The following is a 19,423-nucleotide window of genomic DNA, read 5'->3' on the forward strand; positions in this document are numbered from 1 at the left end:
CCTGAGACACTGGTTACTACTAGTAATAGGTATCCATGCTTGGGATAAAAATATATAAAAAAATGTATTTTTAATAATATATTAAATAATATACTAAATCTAGCATTAGTTCACCAATTACCCTTGCTGTATTCCATTGAGATTTAAAAATATAGGGTTCAACTCAAAAGCCCAATATCTCAATGAATATATGTTTTATCCTGGGATGAGGAGTAAGATAGGTGATACCATACTTGATTGTTCAGTATGGCGAGTAAGTTTTCAGTCTTATTCAGGCCTTGAGTATGGGATTGTTGACCAATTCATGCCATATTGTGTTGCATAAGCACTTCTGAAAGTGTTGGTTGGATCTGGGCTCCTACATTTAAGGCATAACTAAGGTAAAACTTTTTTTTTTATTTGGAGTGGCGAGGGATTGGAAATATTTATTTTTTATTGTTGTCTGTTCCCCCATTAGAGTGATTCATCCTCTAGATTTGTCCTGTTTACCCTTATCATTAAAAGTAAAAGTAAAAGAAAATACCACATTTTGGGCTGACACCAGAACAGGCATAGAGGGAAGCTCTTCCAATGGAGACACTAGTTCTGGTGACCCTAATGACAACCTGGGATTCCCTCACTTTGGATATGGGATAGAAAGTGAAGGAAAATCTCCTCAATGGGGCACAGATGGCAAAAAAACTGACAGGGGTTATAATCTCTCTTGGTCTATTATCAATAAAAAAAAAAAGTTTTGCATATACCGGTAGGTCTACTTTAAGAATAATAGCCTTTCTTGTATAATAAATTGGTAGGCTTAACCTCCCTGGTGGTATGATTATTTCAGATTTTAGGTGCTGAAAGCGGTACCATTATTTTGCATGGAAATTTGACGTTTTATATTGTAGGCCTGCAATTCTTAGGAATAACTCACTTAAATCTGTCCAAACAAGAGTCTAGTAGACATCCTGGGTATAATACAATTTGAAACACAAAATCATAAATTACGATATAATAAATGCATATAAATAATTATAACAAATAATATAATAATAATAATACAAATTATTACTTTTAATTTTTTGATGACAAATTTTCCCACAAATCACTATCGCTCAATTCTGCAAGTGATTCTAATTTATTATCACTGTTTTTTAGCTGGTCTAAAACCACCTTTGACATTAAGGGACACTTTTTGGTTGCTATGGACAATCTCCAGTTTCCAGGCAGAAAGAATGGTTTTTATTATATAAAAGTGCATGTAGGACACTGGGCAGACCACTAGGGACAAAGGGGGTGTGTATTTTTTTCATACAGTACTGTAATCTATAAGATTACAGTATACTGTATGTATTGAGTTTATTTACTTTTTTAAATTTGGCGCCGATCTCCGCCCCCTGTGCGTTGTAACGTCGCAGGGAACAGAGCTCGCCGGCACTCGGCACTGTGAATCGAGTGAGGAGGACACTGCTCGATCACACAGCGTGGAGGCATCGCAGGATCCAGGGACACTGCAAGGCGGTCCGAGTCGGGCTCTGGGTTACCGCTTTTAGTCCTGAAATTCCACCCCGAGCCAGACTCGGGATTACCGCTCAGGGGGTTAGGAGGTTTTGTTGCTGAGGTAGTTTCTAAGTGCTCAATTAGACCAAGAAGGCATAGGGCTTAACTTACTAAAACTGAACAGTTTTGCATAGAAACCAATCAGCTTCCATGTTTTTTTGTCAAACCATTTTGCACTCTCCAGTTTAGTAAATCAACTCCATAGAAACACTAGGTGAAAACTGCAGAATGATTTTATAGACAGGCATTCCCCACTTTTAATTACACAATAGGATTTATTTACTAAAGCGCAAAATCAGGCTCACTTCTGTATAGAAACCAATGAGCTTCTAACCTCAGCTTGTTCAATTAAGCCTGATAATAAAACCTGGAAGCTCATTGGTTTTTATGCAGAAGTGAGCCTGATTTTGCGCTTTCCAGATTTAGTAAATAAACCCCATTGTGTGTTTAAAAGTAGGGTATGCCTGTGTGTGTGTGTATATATATATATATATATATATATATATATATATATATATATATATATATATATATATATATATTAAATTAGATAATAACTGCACAAACCACAAGTAAAGCAAACAAAAACTTAAAATAGTACTGTTCTATTAATGTGTGTTTGCTGTATTAAGGGGGCTAGAGTTTGATTTCATAAAGGCTTCTACCTTTGTTGCCTTGCCCATATGAAATAATTCATTTTTATGGGCATTTTAAACAAACAAGCCTAATTAATAAGCCAGGGTGCAAGTCTTTTACTTACTCCAGAAATCTAATTGCTTTGCACTGCTTTATTGAATATCCTAGCACTCTTTAATGAGACTTTCTATTTTCAAATAGTTTATACGTGGTGAATGTGTGCCTCCTGCCATCTACATATATTGATCAATCCTTACTGACATGTACTTGCCAACAGCCCACCCTCAATAACTCACTGTACAAAATAAGACCTCTCAATAATAAGTACAGAAGTATTCATTCTCCAGCTGTTATTAAGTCCAACCTCTTTGGACAATGACACTTAAAGCTGAACTATAGGCAGGTATAGAAAACATATATGAATAAAGCTTTGTAATGATTTAATACACCATGACATATATTTTTAAATGCAAGTAGCATAACTTATATTGACCTGGTATCAGCCTTTTGCATTCTCTGTACAGTAGGGCTGGAGCGTGAGAGGAGAAAGCAGTGCAAAGAGCGATTCAGTTCATGACAAGAAGCATGCTAATAGGAGAATAAAGAAGAGTAAGGCCTCGTCGAAAAGTGTACACATGACCGGTTTCCTCGGCAAAAAAAAAAAAAAAACAGCAAGTTTTTTGCCGAGAAACTCAGTCGTGTGTACGAGGCTTAACAAAGAGATGAGGTTGTCACTATGCTGCTTCTTCTTAAGCCTCGTACACATGACTGGTTTTCCCGGCAGGAAATCTGTCAGGAGAGCTTTTGGCTGGGAAAACCATCTATGTGTATGCTTCCTCTCAGTTTTCCCAACAGGAAAACTGCCAGGAATTCTGGCGGGAAAATAGAGAACCCGAGGGAGCATACACACGGCCGGGATTCCCGACTAAAGCTCTCCCCGCAGTTTTTCCGACGGTAAAACCTCTTGTGTGTACAAGGGCAAAGTTACAGAGCAGGTTCTCGGTTTTCCCGTCGGGATTCCCGGCGGACTGTATACCGCCGGGAATCCCGGTCGTGTGTACAGGGCTTCACTGTCTAGTCACAGGTTAGGGCAGGTCCAGGATAACCAAGTCACAGGGGAAGTGGGTTGAATGATGCTGGCCATCTGACTGAGGACACCAAATTACTGTGTGTGAAATTCCTGGATTGAAAATGAATATTGCATCAAAAGCTAGATTGTTTTTTGTTTTATCTTTTATGGGCTATTCATTTTATTTTTATTTGTTTTGTTATTTGTGGTTTTAATAAATCAATACAGTTGGTAGCAAGAGGAAAATGTTAAATATGCAAAAAGTAGCCATGAAATTAAAGTAAAATGTGTTGCTATATTGCAGCAAAATACGTACCGTATGTATCAATGCTCTGTACATTTATTTACACACATTCCTCTGGCCCACGAGTACATCGTTAAAGAAAAATAACCTTTGGAAATTACGTTAGATGTTAAGAGGCAAAGAGATGTAAAAAAAATGTATGATTCCTATTTACGTGCACTGTTAGAACACACTATTTATAGTCAAAAGGTATCTTATATTCCATATACTGGAACAAAATGTGCTGTCCTGATGACAGTACAAGGGGAACTACATTAAACCTGCCTTCAAGATATCTTTGTACCTTGAATTCACACATTGTATTAAAAGTGAGCAAAAGACAATAGATCATTCTTGCATGCAGAGTATGAAACAGAAGTCTAGACATGCTTTCTACTTTTCTTGTGTAATTGAAAGTTTATTAGTTTGGTCATGTTTTGTATATGCGTTGTACATGTCAGAGATTAAAATGAAATGTCAGTTAAAAAATAAATGAATCATCTTCATTTTGAATGGCTGCCTTTTCCATTCTCAATAGACACCTTAAATGTGCATTTAAAATAAAACCTGTGATAAACATCATTAACTTAAAAACTTACCATATGTTAATCACTGCATTAACAGGTGTTTCCTTCTGTGAAAACTGCATGCCTAAATGGTCAGCAGATCCACAGATAGCTAAAGGTATATGTAAATCTTGACTTTTCCTGCAAAAGCCGAGCTTGACCCAATCCTCTACCACCTCCCAAGCTTCCCTATGGGTCCTTTAAAAATCATCGGGAGACTGGAGAGGGCCACTATGCTCAGTCTTTAGTGGAAAAGCTAAAGTTGACCAAATTTTTGATTTTTTTTTGGCCATTTGTGCAGTAAAAATAAGCTGTAATGATGTATGACCCATATGTAGCAGTGTTTGCTACATATCTTACTTTTACTCGGCCCGCAGTCTCTTGTCGGTGCCAAATGTCCAGTGCTGAGACTCGTAGTTCTGGCTGAAGCACACTTAGTACACTGATCACTGTAGGTCACTCTTTCAGATTCTTCTCTAAGAAATATCTAGGCTCCAGGTCCTAAAATGGGTTTTACCAACTGATGAGGTAACTGAAAGTCAGTTACCTCTGAATTATGCAAATTCCCTCGAGCCCCCCAACCTGCCTGGATCAGAATCCTGGGTCACCCAGGTAGGGTGCAGCACTGCCACAGTTAATTATTATCAATTAATTGGATAGTAAAGTACAGATAGTGGAGTTACTTTTAATACAGTAGAGTAGAATATGTTCAATCTGTTAGGGGCGTTTCACTTACCATGGTAAGTGTGGTAAAAGCTTACTTTAATAAAAATAAGAATACCCAATCACATACAAGGAAAATGTAAAAAAGGATTTTTGCTTGATTGGACGATTGAAGTCAACACAATTCACCTTATTCACTAAGCTATGTAAAAAATTCCCTTGCTAAATGAAAAGCCTATACTTCTGTAAGTAATTGACCGCAGTCTTTTTTAGATTAAGTATTATGACTTGGTTATTCCCATGTATCCATTTACTGGTAAAAGGATAGCTAAACCCATCAAATATTTAATGCATCTTACCAGTTCTTAGATGTGGTGGCTGCATTTGTTTTCTTCTCTCAAGTTAAAGCGGTGGTTCACCCTTAGAGGGCACTTTTCCCCCTTAGATTCCTGCTCGTTTTTACTAGGGGAATCGTCTATTTGTTTTAAAATATGAGCATTACTTACCCGTTTACGAGATGCATCCTCTCCGTCGCTTCCGGGTATGGGCTGCGGGAATGGGCGTTCCTTCTTGATTGACAGTCTTCCGAGAGGCTTCCGACGGTCACATCCATCGCGTCACGATTTTCCGAAAGAAGCCGAACGTCGGTGCACAGGCGCAGTATAGAGCCGCACCGACGTTCGGCTTCTTTCGGCTACGAGTGACGCGATGGATGCGACCGTCGGAAGCCTCTCGGAAGACTGTCAATCAAGAAGGAACGCCCGCTCCCGAAGACCCATACCCGGAAGCGACGGAAGAAGATGCATCTCGAAAACGGGTAAGAACTGCTCATATTTTAATACAAATAGCAGATTCCCCTAGACCGAACGAGCAGGAATCTAAGGGGAAAAGGGGAAAATTTTAATAAATGGGTGAACTCCCGCTTTAAGTTTATTTTCTTCAAGTATAGAAAATTGCCTCTTGTTCTTGTCAGAATCCCATTTGGGGTTGATTTACTAAAAACTAAACAGGCCATTTTCTTTGCATGGATGCCCATTATCCAATCCTGTGGAAGCAAAATTGTTGTTTTTTTTATTTTCCTTGCACATGATTGGGTATTCTTTGCAAAGTAAAATTTCACCTCATTTCCTAAGCTCTGGGGTGAATTCCGTTACAAAGTGCAACTTACTTTATAAAGTAAGTGCTTTAGTAAATCAACCCCAGTGTCTCTATAACGTCCTGTGCAAAGAACTGGTATCTAAAATAGTTTTATCACTTTAAAATAATGTAATCACTTTAAAATATAGTACTGTTACATAGAAAATGTATGGTAACCTTAATTGTAGTAACTCCTAAAAAAATAGGGCTTTAAAACATGTGAGATGATGATGGTGATGTTATCAAAACAATTGAAGAGTACAGTATGGAAGACAAATGGAATTTTAATGTATTCTTTTACAGTTAATTTATAGAAACAAATCTGAAACAACTTTGAAGCTGCAGAATAAACAATATGTGGTCCTCTGGGCGCATGTGTTATATTATGTTGAAACTTTTATAAACACTGCATCCCAATTACCATTGCTTCTGAGGATACAGCTGAACTAATTTGAACATGTTATTTTTAACTGAATAGGCACATTTTTAGCAGGGTTGTACTTAGGCATCACGTTGCCTTAGGCACACTTGAATGTCTGTGCGCTTTTATGTAGAGCACCAAAAAAGAGAAAGAAGAGATGTCGTCATGTTTTCCGAACTATAAGGACGGGAACAAAATACATCATTATAAGTGTTGAGGCGTGGCACAACACATAAAACCCTACTACCCTAGGTATAGTTCTCCTGGTTATGGTATATTTATATTAGGTATGGTAGTAAGTCATTATGGTAAATATAGGCTTAGTTATCTTATTATTGGGTAATAGATGGTATTTCTAAAAATATGTCCTAAGGAAGTTTGCATAGCCTAAGAAAATACTGAATTATTTAGTTACTGGTTGTTTATTAAGTGCAGCAGCAAAACAGAATATAGGGCAATAATATCAATAAACTCACCAACTTGCCTGTTACCACTAATCCACACTGGGATTGATTTACTAAATCTGGAGAGTGCAAAATCCGGTGTAGCTGTGCATGTTAGCCAATTGGCTTCTAACTTCAGCTTGTTCAATTAAAGTACTACCCCACATACAAATACTGTGGCAGGCTGGCCCTTAACCCCCTTGGCGGTAAACCCGAGCGTGACTCGGGGTGGGTTTTCAATGTTAGGATCGGTATCCCCGAGTCACGCTCGGGGTGGACGTGCAGAGTGTGCAGCGGCGCGGCTTACCTTCTCGCTGGATCCACAGGCAAGTTACTTACCTTGTCCCTGGATCCAGTGATGCCACCCCGCTGTGTGAGCGAGCGGGACCTCCTCGCTCGATTCACAGTCTCCCCGTGTGCCGCCGATCTCCGTTCCCTGCGACGTTACGACGCACGGGAGCGGAGAACGGCGCCAAATTCAAAAAAGTAAACAAACACTTTACATACAGTATACTGTAATCTTATAGATTACAGTACTGTATGTAAAAAATACACACCCCCCTTGTCCCTAGTGGCCTGCCCAGTGCCCTACATGTACTTTTATATAATAAAAAACTGTTCTTTCTGCCTGCAAACTGTAGATTGTCCAAAAGTGTCCCTTTATGTCAAAAATGGTTTTAGATCAGCTAGAAAACAGTGATAATAAATTATAATCACTTGCAGAAATGTGCGATAGCGATTTGTGGGGAAATTCGTCATAAAAAATAAAAAAAAATGACAGCGACAATTCTGCAACTGAGCAAATTTCAGTGATTTTGAGTTGATTACATTATTGAATAATTTTTATTATAATTATATTATTATTTGTTATAATTATTTATAATTATTTATTATATTATAATTTATAATTTTGTTTTAAAAAAAAAATCATACCCGGGATGCCTACAAGACTCTTGTTTGGTCAGATTTAAGTGAGTTATTTCTAAAAATTACAGACCTACAATATAAAACGCCAAATTTCCTTGCAAAATAATTGTACCGCTTTTGGTACGTAATTCCAGACAGAATCATACCGCCAGGGAGGTTAAGCACAAAATCACGTACCTATATGTGATTCCTTTCTTCGGCTCTAGGGTGCATATGCATGCAACTGAAGCCCTTGCTCCCGCTGTGATTGGAGACAGCGGGTGCCAATCCGCGGGTCTGCTGGAAACCCAGTGATCATTGTGAGAGAGGCAGAATGGCGGTCTGCCTATGTAAACAAGGCAGATCGCCCTTCTGCTAGTAAGAAAGACAGAGATCTTGTGTTTCTGCTAAGCAGTCTTTCTTCAGTTAAACCATTCCACACACAGTAAGAAAGCACTCTTAGTAAACACATCTAACCATTTGATAGCCCCCGATGTTAACCCCTTCCCTGTCAGTGTCATTAGTACAGTGACTGTGCAATTATTTTACCACTAATTAATGTATTGGTGCCACTGGTCCCCAAAATGTGTCACTTAGTGTCAGATTTGTCCGCGGCAATGTCACAGTCCCACTAAAAACACGCGGTTGCCGCCATTACTAGTAAAAAAAAGTCTATAAATCAATCCCATAGTTTGTAGACTCTATGGGCTAGATTCACGTAGGAGCGCGTATCTTTCTTCCGGCGTAGTGTATCTTATTTACGCTACGCCGCCGCAACTTAGAGAGGCAAGTGCAGTATTCACAAAGCACTTGCGTCCTAAGTTACGGCGGCGTGGCGTAAATTGGCCGGTGTAAGCCCGCCTAATTCAAATGTGGAAGAGGTGGGCGTGTTTTATGGTAATTACTCGTGACCCCGCGTAAATGACGCTTCTTAAGAACGGCGCATGTGCCATCCGTGGACGTATCCCAGTGCACATGCTCAAAATTACGCCGCAAATAGTCAATGCTTTAGACTTGAACGTAACTTACGCACAGCCCTATTCGCGTATGACTTACGCAAACAACGTAAACGACGCAAAATTCTACACTGGCCCGACGTCCATACTTAACATTGGCTACGCCTCATATAGCAGGGGTAACTTTACGCTGGAAAAAGCCTTACGTAAACGACGTAAATCAATGCGCCGGGCGGACGTATGTTTCTGAATCGGCGTATCTAGCTCATTAGCATATTCTACGCGTAAATCTACGGAAGTGCCCCTAGCGGCCAGCGTAAAATTGCACACAATTATACGCCGGCGTATGCAATTACGTTGACGGAGGAAGCCTATTTTTTCAACGTATCTGGCTTTGAGAATCGGCCTAAAGATACGACGGCGCAGATTTGAAATTACAGCGGCATATCTGGAGATACGCCGCCGTAAGTTGTTTATGAATCTGGGCCTATAACTTTTGCGCAAACCAATCAAGATATGCTTATTGGAATTTTTTTGCCAAAAGCAGGGCAGAATACATATTGGCCTAAATTGATGAATAAATTATATTTTCTTTTAAAAATTATTGGATGTGTTTTATAGCAGAAATTAAAAAAAAATATTTTTATTTTTCAAAATTGTCGCTCGTTTTATCTTTATAGTGCAAAAAATAAAAGCGTAGAGGTGATCAAATACCCCAAAAATAAAGCTCTATTTGTGGGGAAAGAATGACATAAATTGTATTTGGGTAAAACTGTGCAGTTGTCAGTTAAAGCAACACAGTGCACTATCGTAAAAAATGGCCTGGTCATGAAGGGGGTAAAACCTTCTGGAGCTGAAGTGGATAAGCTTTTACAACAAAAAAAAATGGAAGCTGATTGGTTTCTATGCAGACCTTCACCAGATTTTGCACTCTCCAGCTTTAGTAAATTACCCTCACTGTGTTCTACTGAGCCCAGACCTTCTTAGCCATAAGAGATTTTCCTTTTATCTTAGAAAATGTCTAGAGCAAGAAATGCTTGGAATTATATATTCCAATCTCATTTCAACACCCCCACCCCCCAACTTTAATTGTTATATGAAATTACCCTTAAAGTGTATGCCAGGGTAAAAGAAAAAAAAACATATGCAGTACATAGCTGCAATAAATGTACAGTACATTTCCACATGTACAGAAAATGGCTGTTCATCTGTAGTTCCAAGATACCAACTGGGAAGTCTAAATTGCTTTCCTTGGAATAATACAGGTCATGTACAAAAAACACAGGATAGCTGCTAAAATTAAAAAGGGGTATTTTCTGAAACAAACAAATATAGCAAAACAAGCCCAATGGTATATTTAACATACCAAAAGGGAGCAAGTGAAGGCTCATTGGTGGGGTTTTCACACACTTTACGCTAATTCATTTCATTATGTCCTTTCTTAATTTTTTTTTTATAAAAAAGCAAAATTATTAATCTTCATGGATGTTTATTTGAATAGAATTTAAAGAAATAATATAGAATATACCAAGATGATTTCTGTACACATTTGTCACAAATGTACGCATCATTGTCTCTTCATTAATAATATTTATCTTTTTGATTTTAGGGTGGAAAGTCTTACACCGGGCCCTGTGGTGGAAGAGACTGCAGTCAAGGGTGTCAGTGTTTTCCGGAGAAGGGCAGTCGGGTAAGTAGCCATTTTCCTTTTTTCTTTGAGCTGGCACTAAGGTTTTTAGTCTTTGTAATTCATCTTTAATGTGGTAGTAATTTTGCATTTTGGAAAGGAACACCAGCAGTCAAAACTAGCAAATGAATGAAACAAATGTACTTATCTGCCTTTTATATTTTGTGCTGAAAAAAAGCATAAGCAGATGTTTAACTTTGTAGATCTGTGTGAACAAATTGCTGATAAGTCCCACTATGCAGCACTTGCTTAAAGCGGGGGTTTACCCCCAAAAAAAATTTTAACATGACATTCAGCCGAGTTGTCAGAAGTGCAGCACATACCTTATTTTCACCGCCGCTTCCGGGTATGTAATGTGCGGGACTGGGCGTTCCTAAGTGATTGACATCCTTCCGAACGGCGCATACAGCGCGTCACTAGTTGCCGAAAGAAGCCGGACTCTATACGGCGCCTGCACACCGACGTTCGGCTTCTTTCGGCAACTAGTGACGCGCTGTATGCGCCGGTCGGAAGGCTGTCAATCACTTAGGAATGCCCAGTCCCGCACATTACATACTCGGAAGCGGCGGTGAAAGTAAGGTATGTGCTGCACTGAAAAAAAAAAACACAGCCGATTGTCATTCTGACAACTCGGCTGAATGTCATGTTAAAACATTTTTTTTTGGGTGAACCCCCACTTTAAGTTCTAAAAAAAAAGAAAGAAAAAATGTTCTTTGTGAAAAGCAGTTCTTGTGCTCCAGATAAGTGATTGTGCCTAAGGAAATTAGACTTGTGTGTACAAAGTCAGGAGCACAGGGGTTTACATGATTGTGTCCTTTATGGGCCAGAGTCTTTGTACAGGAATAGATACTGACCGTGAATGATGCTTGCAAGAAAGTAGATTAATTAATTGTTTGTAGGAGTAAGTGATCTTTTTGAGAAGCAAAATATACTGAATTTCTTACATAGAAATGCATGCACCTACCGTAAAAATATTTATCTCACACGGAATTCGCTTTAACATTAACACATTAACATTAAGTCAGCGTCAGGAGTTAAATTCAAGAGTCAACGTTGGGTGATACATTTAATACCCTGCCTCTGCGGCAGCCCATCTATTAGGGGCGCCTGGGTGCCGCCCCCTCTCTCCATGCCACCCCCTATATGACTAATGGATAGATTCATTCATAGCATGAATCTATCCAGGGCCACCGCTGCCACCCCCTATTCAGGCATCCGGCCCCTTTTAGGACAGCGGGCGCCTGAATTACAGCAGTGTTGTTGTTTTTTTGAAGCACCTGATTAGAGCCATAGCCTCTAATAGGCTCTAATAGGCTTTAAAATATGTGGGATCGTGGCGCAGAGCATTGCGCCACGAGCCAACCCAGGTGTTACAACAGCGAATGAATATTCACTGCTGTAACACTGATCATCAATCCGGCCAATCAGAAGCGGGTGTGAGACCCATTTTCTGATTGGCCGAAAAGAGAAGACTCACGATTGGCTGCCAAGAAGGAGGGCGGAAACGAAAGCCAAAGCTGTCACCCGTGGAGAGCAAGAGAACGAGAGAGCCACCGCTTCCGAGAACCCAAAAGAAGCGAGGCATAGATGGGGTAAGTGCACCAGTCCCACCCGCCGACCAGCCAACGTGGGGATGGTACTGTAGATGACCGCGATATTGTGTCAATCTCGCTCCCTTTCTCGGCGAGATTTCCCACCTGCGAGCCCCGTCGCGGGAGCCAGCGCCAAGCCGGCTCGCCGCGATGGGAAAAAGCCGTCATAGAAGCGACGGGGATCCGACTTGGATTCCTGCCAATTCTAGCCGCAGCGTTTGGTATGAATCATGAGGGGGAACTCCACGTCAAATTTTAAATAAAAAAACAGCATGGGTTCCCCCCCAGGGGCATGCCAGGCCCTTAGGTATGGTATGGATTGTAAGGAGAACCCCCTACGCCGAAAAAACGGCCTGGGGGTCCCCCCACAATTCATACCAGACTCGAATCCAAGCACGCCGCCCGGCCGGTCAGGAAAGAAGTAGGGACGAGCAAGCCCCCCCTCCTGAGCCGTACCAGGCCGCATGCCCTCACTATGGGGTGATTGGGTGCTCTGGGGCAGGGGGGTGCACTGCGGCCCCCCCACCCCAAAGTACCCTGTCCCCATGTTGATAAGGACAGGGCCTCTTCCCGACAACCCTGACCATTGGTTGTCGGGGTCTGCGGGCGGGGGGCTTATCAGAATCTGGGAGCCCCCTTTAATAAGGGGGCCCCCAGATACCGGCCCCCCATCCTAGGTGAATGAATATGTGGTACATCTGCTCTGCCTCAATCAAACCTCTGGTACACATAGTAAAAAGCTATACATTGCATTTTGAGCTATCAATGTAGACTTTATATGTGCCATCTAACTGGAATGACAAGTTTTAATGATATATAAAGAAAATATAACAATATTTCACACACTATGTAATAGCATTTCCCAGTGGATTTCTGCATGTGGGCCTGGGCAGTTCCTATTCATGGACTCACATATATCTCCCAGGGGTCCCACAAGCCCCCCCCCCCTGTTGGAGGAGGAGGATAAGGAGAGAGAAGGGCTTGTGGGACTCCTGGGAGATATATGTCCATGAATAGAAATTGTCAAGGCCCACATGTGGAAATCCCCTGGGAAATGCTATTACACAATGTGTGAAATTTTGTTATATTTTCTTTAAATATCATTAAACACAAATAAAGTCTACATTTATATCTCCTGATGAAGAGGACCATGTCGAAGAAATGCATTGAGCTTCAATGACTATAATATGCAATTATCACAGTATTTGGGATCGATTTTTTTACAACTGTAGAATATTTTAGTATGATCTGCAACTGTATGGACTAATATTGTCTAAATTCAACTGAACGAATTAAATGTTATTTTTCTACTAAATGCTATGCCTTAAAAGTCCCATAATTATACTATAAATACAGTTTTGATGCATCAAACCCACTGTAACCTTGCTTTTTTTCTGTTTAGGTGTTAATAATGGTTTTCGTTTGGCTTTTTTGTATGTAAATCCCATTTCCTTTAGCCGATATCTTACAGTTCGCTCACAGACATTGACTTCAGTTTCTGACCTTTTGTTCTTCGTTTGTTTTGTTGTGCAATTTCGGTTTTCAAGTCATATTGTTTTAAGTTTTCTAAGGCATCGTACACACGATAGGTTAGCCAGAGGACAACGGTCTGAAGGACCGTTGTCTTAGGTTAACCGATGAAGCTGACTGATGGTCCGTCACGCATACACACCATAGGTTAAATAACCGATCGTGTCAGAACGCGGTGAAGTAAAACACAACGACGTGCTGAAAAAAACGAAGTTCAATGCTTCCAAGCATGCGTCGACTTGATTCTGAGCATGTGCGGGTTTTTAACCGATGGTTTTGCATACTAACGATCGGTTTTGACCTATCGGTTAGGCGTCCATTGGTTAAATTTTAAAGCAAGTTCCAATTTTTTTAACCTAAGGTTAAATAACCTATGGGGCCCACACACGATCGGTTTTGACCGATAAAAACGGTCCTTCAGACCGTTGTCCTCTGGCTAACCTATCGTGTGTACGAGGCCTAACTTAACACTATGTCTTCCTTGGACTATCAGTACGTTTCCCTTTAACAACCTTCCTATTTGATTTGTACTAACAAAAACCATCATTGACACCTGAACAGAAAAAAAACAAGGTTACAATGGGCTAAAGAAAAGCAATAATGGTCTGTGTGTGACTGGATGAAAGTGATATTCTGTGATGAATCACAAATCTGCATTGGGCAGGGTGATGATGCTGGAACTTTTGTTTGGTGCCATTAAAATGAAATGTATGAAGACGACTGCCTGAAGAAAACATGCAACTTTCCACAAGCATTGATGATATGGGGTTGCATGTCAGATAAATGTAATAAATGTACGGGGGAGATGACAGTCATTAAATCTTCAATAAATGCACAAGTTTATATTGAGATTTTATACTTTTCTTATTCCATCAATTGAAAAGATGTTTGCGGATGATGACATAATTTTTCAGGATGTAACCTGATGCAGATGTTTGTTTTAGAACTGCAAAGTACGTGGTGATTCCATAATATCGTCCTCAGTTTAGTGATTCCATATTTTTTTTTGCTTGATCTGCAAAAACCATCACAACTGATTACAGTTTTCTTTATTTTTTTTAACTGTTTCATAAAGACAGAAGGTTGGAATGTTAAATTAAAATAGTTTTGAGGCATGTCTGTGATTAGTTTTTTTCTACACAATTAAACAATTGAATGAAGATTTTCCAAGAGTGGTGATTCCCTACTTTTTGCCAGGGGTTGTAGTTTCCTCATTGGATGATTTCTCCTCTATTGCTGTTATGGTGACAACCCAAAAATTTGAATTTTTGTTCAAGGGATAATAAAGTCTATTTTTTTTTTAAAATAACAAACATGTTATACTTACCTGCTCTGTGCAGTGGTTTTGCACAGAGCACCCCAAATCCTCCTCTTATCGGGTCCCTCGCTAGTTCTCCTGGGCCCTCCCTCTTGTTGAGTGCCCCCACAGCAAGCAGCTTTCTATGGGAGCCCCTGAGCTGAGCCACAGCTCCCAGTGTCCATTCAGACATGGAGCCATGGCCTCTTTTCCTCCTCGCTGGCTGACTGACTTTGATTCACAGCAGCGGGAGCCAATGGCGCCGCGCTGCTGTCTCAGCCAATGAAGTGGGGAGTCCCGGGCAGCCGAAAAACTCATGCATCATCGATGGATCTAGATGGACCTCAGGAAAGTTTTAGGGGGCTGAGGGGAGCTGCTCCACACAGAAGGCTTTTTATCTTAAAGGGATTGTAAAGGTTCATTTTTTATTTTCTAAATAAGTTCCTTTAAGCTAGTGCATTGTTGGTTCACTTACCTTTTCCTTCGATTTCCCTTCTAAATGTTTTTTTTCTTTATCTGAATTTCTCACTTCCTGTTTCTCCTCAGTAAGCTTGCCCCCATCATCTGGCTGGGGGTTAGTCAGCCAGAACAGCTTACTAAGGAGGAACAGGAAGTGAGAAATTCAGACAAAGAAAACAAAGAGAAAAAATATTTAGAAGGGAAATCGAAGGAAAAGGTTAGTGAACCAACAATGCACAAGCTTAAACGAACCTTTACAACCACTTTATTGCATAGAATGCATTAACCTCCCTGGCGGTCTTCCCGAGACTGACACGGGGTTAGATTTTCTTGCTACTATCGGTAACCCCGAGTCAGTCTCGGGCTTGCCTCGCTAGATCCACAGGCACTTTTTACTTACCTTGTCCCTGGATCCAGCGATGCCACCGCGCTGTGTGAGCGAGCGGGACCTCGCTCGATTCACATAGTGCCTCCGTGTGACGCCGATCTCCGTTCCCTGCGACGTTACGACGCACGGGGACGGAGAACGGCGCCAAATTCAAAAACGTAAACAAACACTATACACACAGTATACTGTAATCTTATAGATTACAGTACTGTATGTAAAAAAAACACACCCCCCCTGTCCCTAGTGGTCTGCCCAGTGTCCTGCATGTCATTTTATATAATAAAAACCTTTTTTTCTCCCTGCAAACTGTAGATTGTCCATAGCAACCAAAAGTGTCCCTTTATGTCAAAAATAGTTTTAGATCAGCTAAAAAACAGCGATAATAAATTATAATCACTTGCAGAATTGTGCGATAGCGATTTGTGGGGAAATTCGTCATAAAAAAATAAAAGTAATGACAGCGACAATTCTGCAACTGAGCAAATTTCAGTGATTTTGATTTGATTACATTATTGAATAATTTTTATTATAATTATATTATTATATGTTATAATTATTTATAATTATTTATTATATTATAATTTATAATTTTGTTTTTAAAAAAATGTAATACACGGGATGCCTATTAGAATCTTGTTTGGTCAGATTTAAGTGAGTTATTTCTAAAAATTACAGACCTACAATATAAAACGCCAAATTTCCTTGCAAATAATGGTACCGCTTTTAGCATGTTTTTTCTGACAGAATCATACCGCCAGGGAGGTTAAGATAAAATACAACCTTCTGCCTTTACAACCACTTTCACTCTCGGTGATAATGGTAAACAGGACAGATAGAAAAGTTCAATCTCCCTTACGGGGGTAGAGACACAAAGAAAATCTGTTCTAATCCCTCTCCACTCTATCCAACTGAAAAAAAATCATTGGCTTTTGGTTACACTTGACAAGTTTAAACCCTGACAAGTTTGACTGTGGGGTGATGCATTATTAATCAGATCAGATCATAACTGCAATCCCTGACTGAGATTGAAGGGAGATCATGAAGTAAACTGAGATACGTCCACAAATAGACACTGTGTGCTCCCTTGCTTTGTGCTTTGCTTGAGTACTAGTGGGCATATAGCTTGCTTCCAGCATGCTATGAATTGTAGACATTCAGAAACCAGCCCTAGATGGTAATAAACACATAACTGCAACATTGATGTGAACTTGCCCAGAGAAGAAATCAGTCCTGTCTACGAGCACCTGCCAATAGCAGCAGGGCCGTCTTAATAGCATCATGGGCCCCTGGGCAAAGTAATGCTCTGGGGCCCCTACAATGGAGTGCAGGTAAACAGAAATCAAGTAGGTAGGAGGTAAAAGATATCTAGGATTCACAAAGCAGTCGCGCCAACGTATCTCGAGATACGCCACGTAAGTGCAAATATGCGCTGTCGTATCTGTGCGCCTGACTCAGAAACTAAGATACGCCTGAAAATAGGCTTCATCCGACTAACGTAACTTGGGCGCATATTTACGCTGGTCGTATTTGGCGCTCCCATTGATTTTCTATTCACATATGCAAATGAGGGAGATACGGCGATTCGCGAACATACGTCCATCCGACGCAGTGCGCGTAAAGTCATATGTCCCGCACAAAGTTATGCCCCATAAAGGAGGTGTAACTCAGCAGCACCCATGCAAAGGGAACACAAGCCGATGTATTTGACGTAGTTTACGTAGGATGTGAAAATGACTAGGCGTAGGTTACGTTCACGCCGTAGGCAGTGATCCGGCGTATCTTAGGGAGTAGTTCCAATGGGATTCTGAGCATGCGCACTAGGATACGTCCATGGGACGGCGCATGCGCCGTTCGTTATTCGTATCTGTCTGTCGCTCGGCCCATCATTTGCATGGGGTCACGCCTTATTTGCATGGCTCACGCCCACTTCCACATATGCCGGCTTACGCCTAGGAAACCCTGCGCAGTTTTGGCAGCACTGGCTTTGTGAATCCAGTGCTTGCCTCTCTGCGCTGCGTTGGCGTAGCGTAAAGGAGATACGCTACGGCGGCATAAATATGCGCCGCTGTATGTGAATCCGGGCCATAGAGTGTAGAGGGGTCAGAGTGCTGGGGGCATATCTGGGATGTAGAGGGGCAGCCTGGGCTCAAGGACCAGCTGCTTTGGGGAAAGGGCAGGGGCCCCCAGGGCAGTGCCCAGGTGTGCCCTCTCATTAAGACAGCCCTCAATAGCAGCACACAGCCACAGATTTCAGTGCTTTCATTGGGGATTGAGTTTCATCATTTTATAGAGGACTAAAATAGGTAAAATACATCTCATTACTGTGTAGCTAAGGATATGCTTTGGCATTTATCCAACAATATCGACATTTCCTGTTAAATCTGGCAGTTAGTCAGGAGGTGGGCAACCTTCCTCTAGCTGTGTCCTGTCTCTCTATATCAGTAGATCATAATGGTAATAATGAAATATAGGTAGATTCAGAAAGAGTTAGGCCGGCTTATCAGTAGATAAGCCGACCTAACTCAGAATCTACGCCGACTTATGTTTAAGTGTATTCTCAAACAGAGATACGCTTAAACATATCTAAGATACGACGGCTTGCGCCGTCCTATCTTAGGTTGCAATATTGAGGCTGGCCGCTAGGTGGCGCTTCCATTGCGGTCGGCGTAGAATATGTAAATTAGTAGATACGCCGATTCACGAACGTACGCCCGGCCGCCGCAGTACATTTACGCCGTTTCCGTAAGGCAATATCAGGCCTAATAGATGGAATAGTAATGTTAAAGTATGGCCGCCGTTCCTGCTTCGAAATTCGATTTTTTTACGTCGTTTGCGTAAGTCGTCCGTGAATAGGGATTTACGTCCACGTCTAAATCAATAGGCCCGTGCGGCGTACTTAGCCGCAATGCACACTGAGAAATGTAGGCGCCCGGCGCATGCGCAGTTGGGAAAAACGTCAAAAATGTAAGGTCAAGCCCCATTAACATAAAACACGCCCCCCTTACACACATTTGAATTAGGCGCCCTTACGCCCGCCCGCTTTAGGCTATGCCGCCGTAACTTAGCAGGCAAGTACTTTGAGAATCAAGTACTTGCCTCGCTAACTTACGGCGGCGTAGCCTAAACACGCTAAGCTACGCCGCCGCAACTTTGCACCATTCTCTCTGAATCTACCTAAGAATGTCTACTGATAACAACAGAGAGTAGGTTGCTAATAAAGCACATGAATCAATGGGGTGGTACAGTCTCTGCACAAGCTCCCTTTAGTTTTCCACAAACTGTGCAGTGTGCAATTGATGTAGAAGATTCCTCCAGGAATGTAATTTTCTGCACATATGATTAGGTTCCTCCTATTCCCAGGGACCGATCATGTGACTATAGGAAGGTGGTTCTACTCAGCGAGTTAAAAATGGCTGAAGGGAGTAGAAAGTGAGTAGAGCCCATGTGCAAGCTTTAATATTTATGAAAGCAGGTGGGATTGTGTAAAAAAAAGTGTGTTAAATCCTTTCAGTGCATGTAATTGACCAGGGGAAGGTTTTGTTTCTCGGCACAAGTGAAATTAAACTTTAAAGCTAGTGAGACACACAGGGGTCGATGCACAAACAGCAAATGGACTGTTCACTTTACAGGAGGATTTTCCCTTAGCTTAGTGAACATGGTAAAATTCACTTTGCAAAAGATACTCAGTCATGTGCAAGAAAAAAGTATTTGTGCATCCTTGTCATTAGATGATGGAAGTCAGCACAGTTTCTCCACATTTACTAAACTAAGGGAAAAATCCATTGCAAAGCACAATTCCCTTGCAAAATGATTGGCCAATTTGCCTTTAATAAATTAATCCCAAAGTATCT

The 19,423-nt window shown here is 41.0% G+C and overlaps 1 protein-coding gene across 1 annotated transcript in view; it reads left to right on the forward strand.

Annotated features, from left to right (window-relative positions):
- The window catches only part of COL4A2 (collagen type IV alpha 2 chain), a 273,847-nt gene that overhangs the window by 58,044 nt on the left and 196,380 nt on the right, over window positions 1–19,423 (forward strand). The window contains exon 4 of the mRNA XM_040336208.1: window positions 10,229–10,309. Coding sequence (XP_040192142.1) covers window positions 10,229–10,309 — 81 coding nt within the window. The remainder of the gene's footprint in view (window positions 1–10,228; window positions 10,310–19,423) is intronic.

The sequence above is a fragment of the Rana temporaria genome, chromosome 2, assembly GCF_905171775.1.
Source record: "Rana temporaria chromosome 2, aRanTem1.1, whole genome shotgun sequence".
NCBI classification, from domain to species: domain Eukaryota; kingdom Metazoa; phylum Chordata; class Amphibia; order Anura; family Ranidae; genus Rana; species Rana temporaria.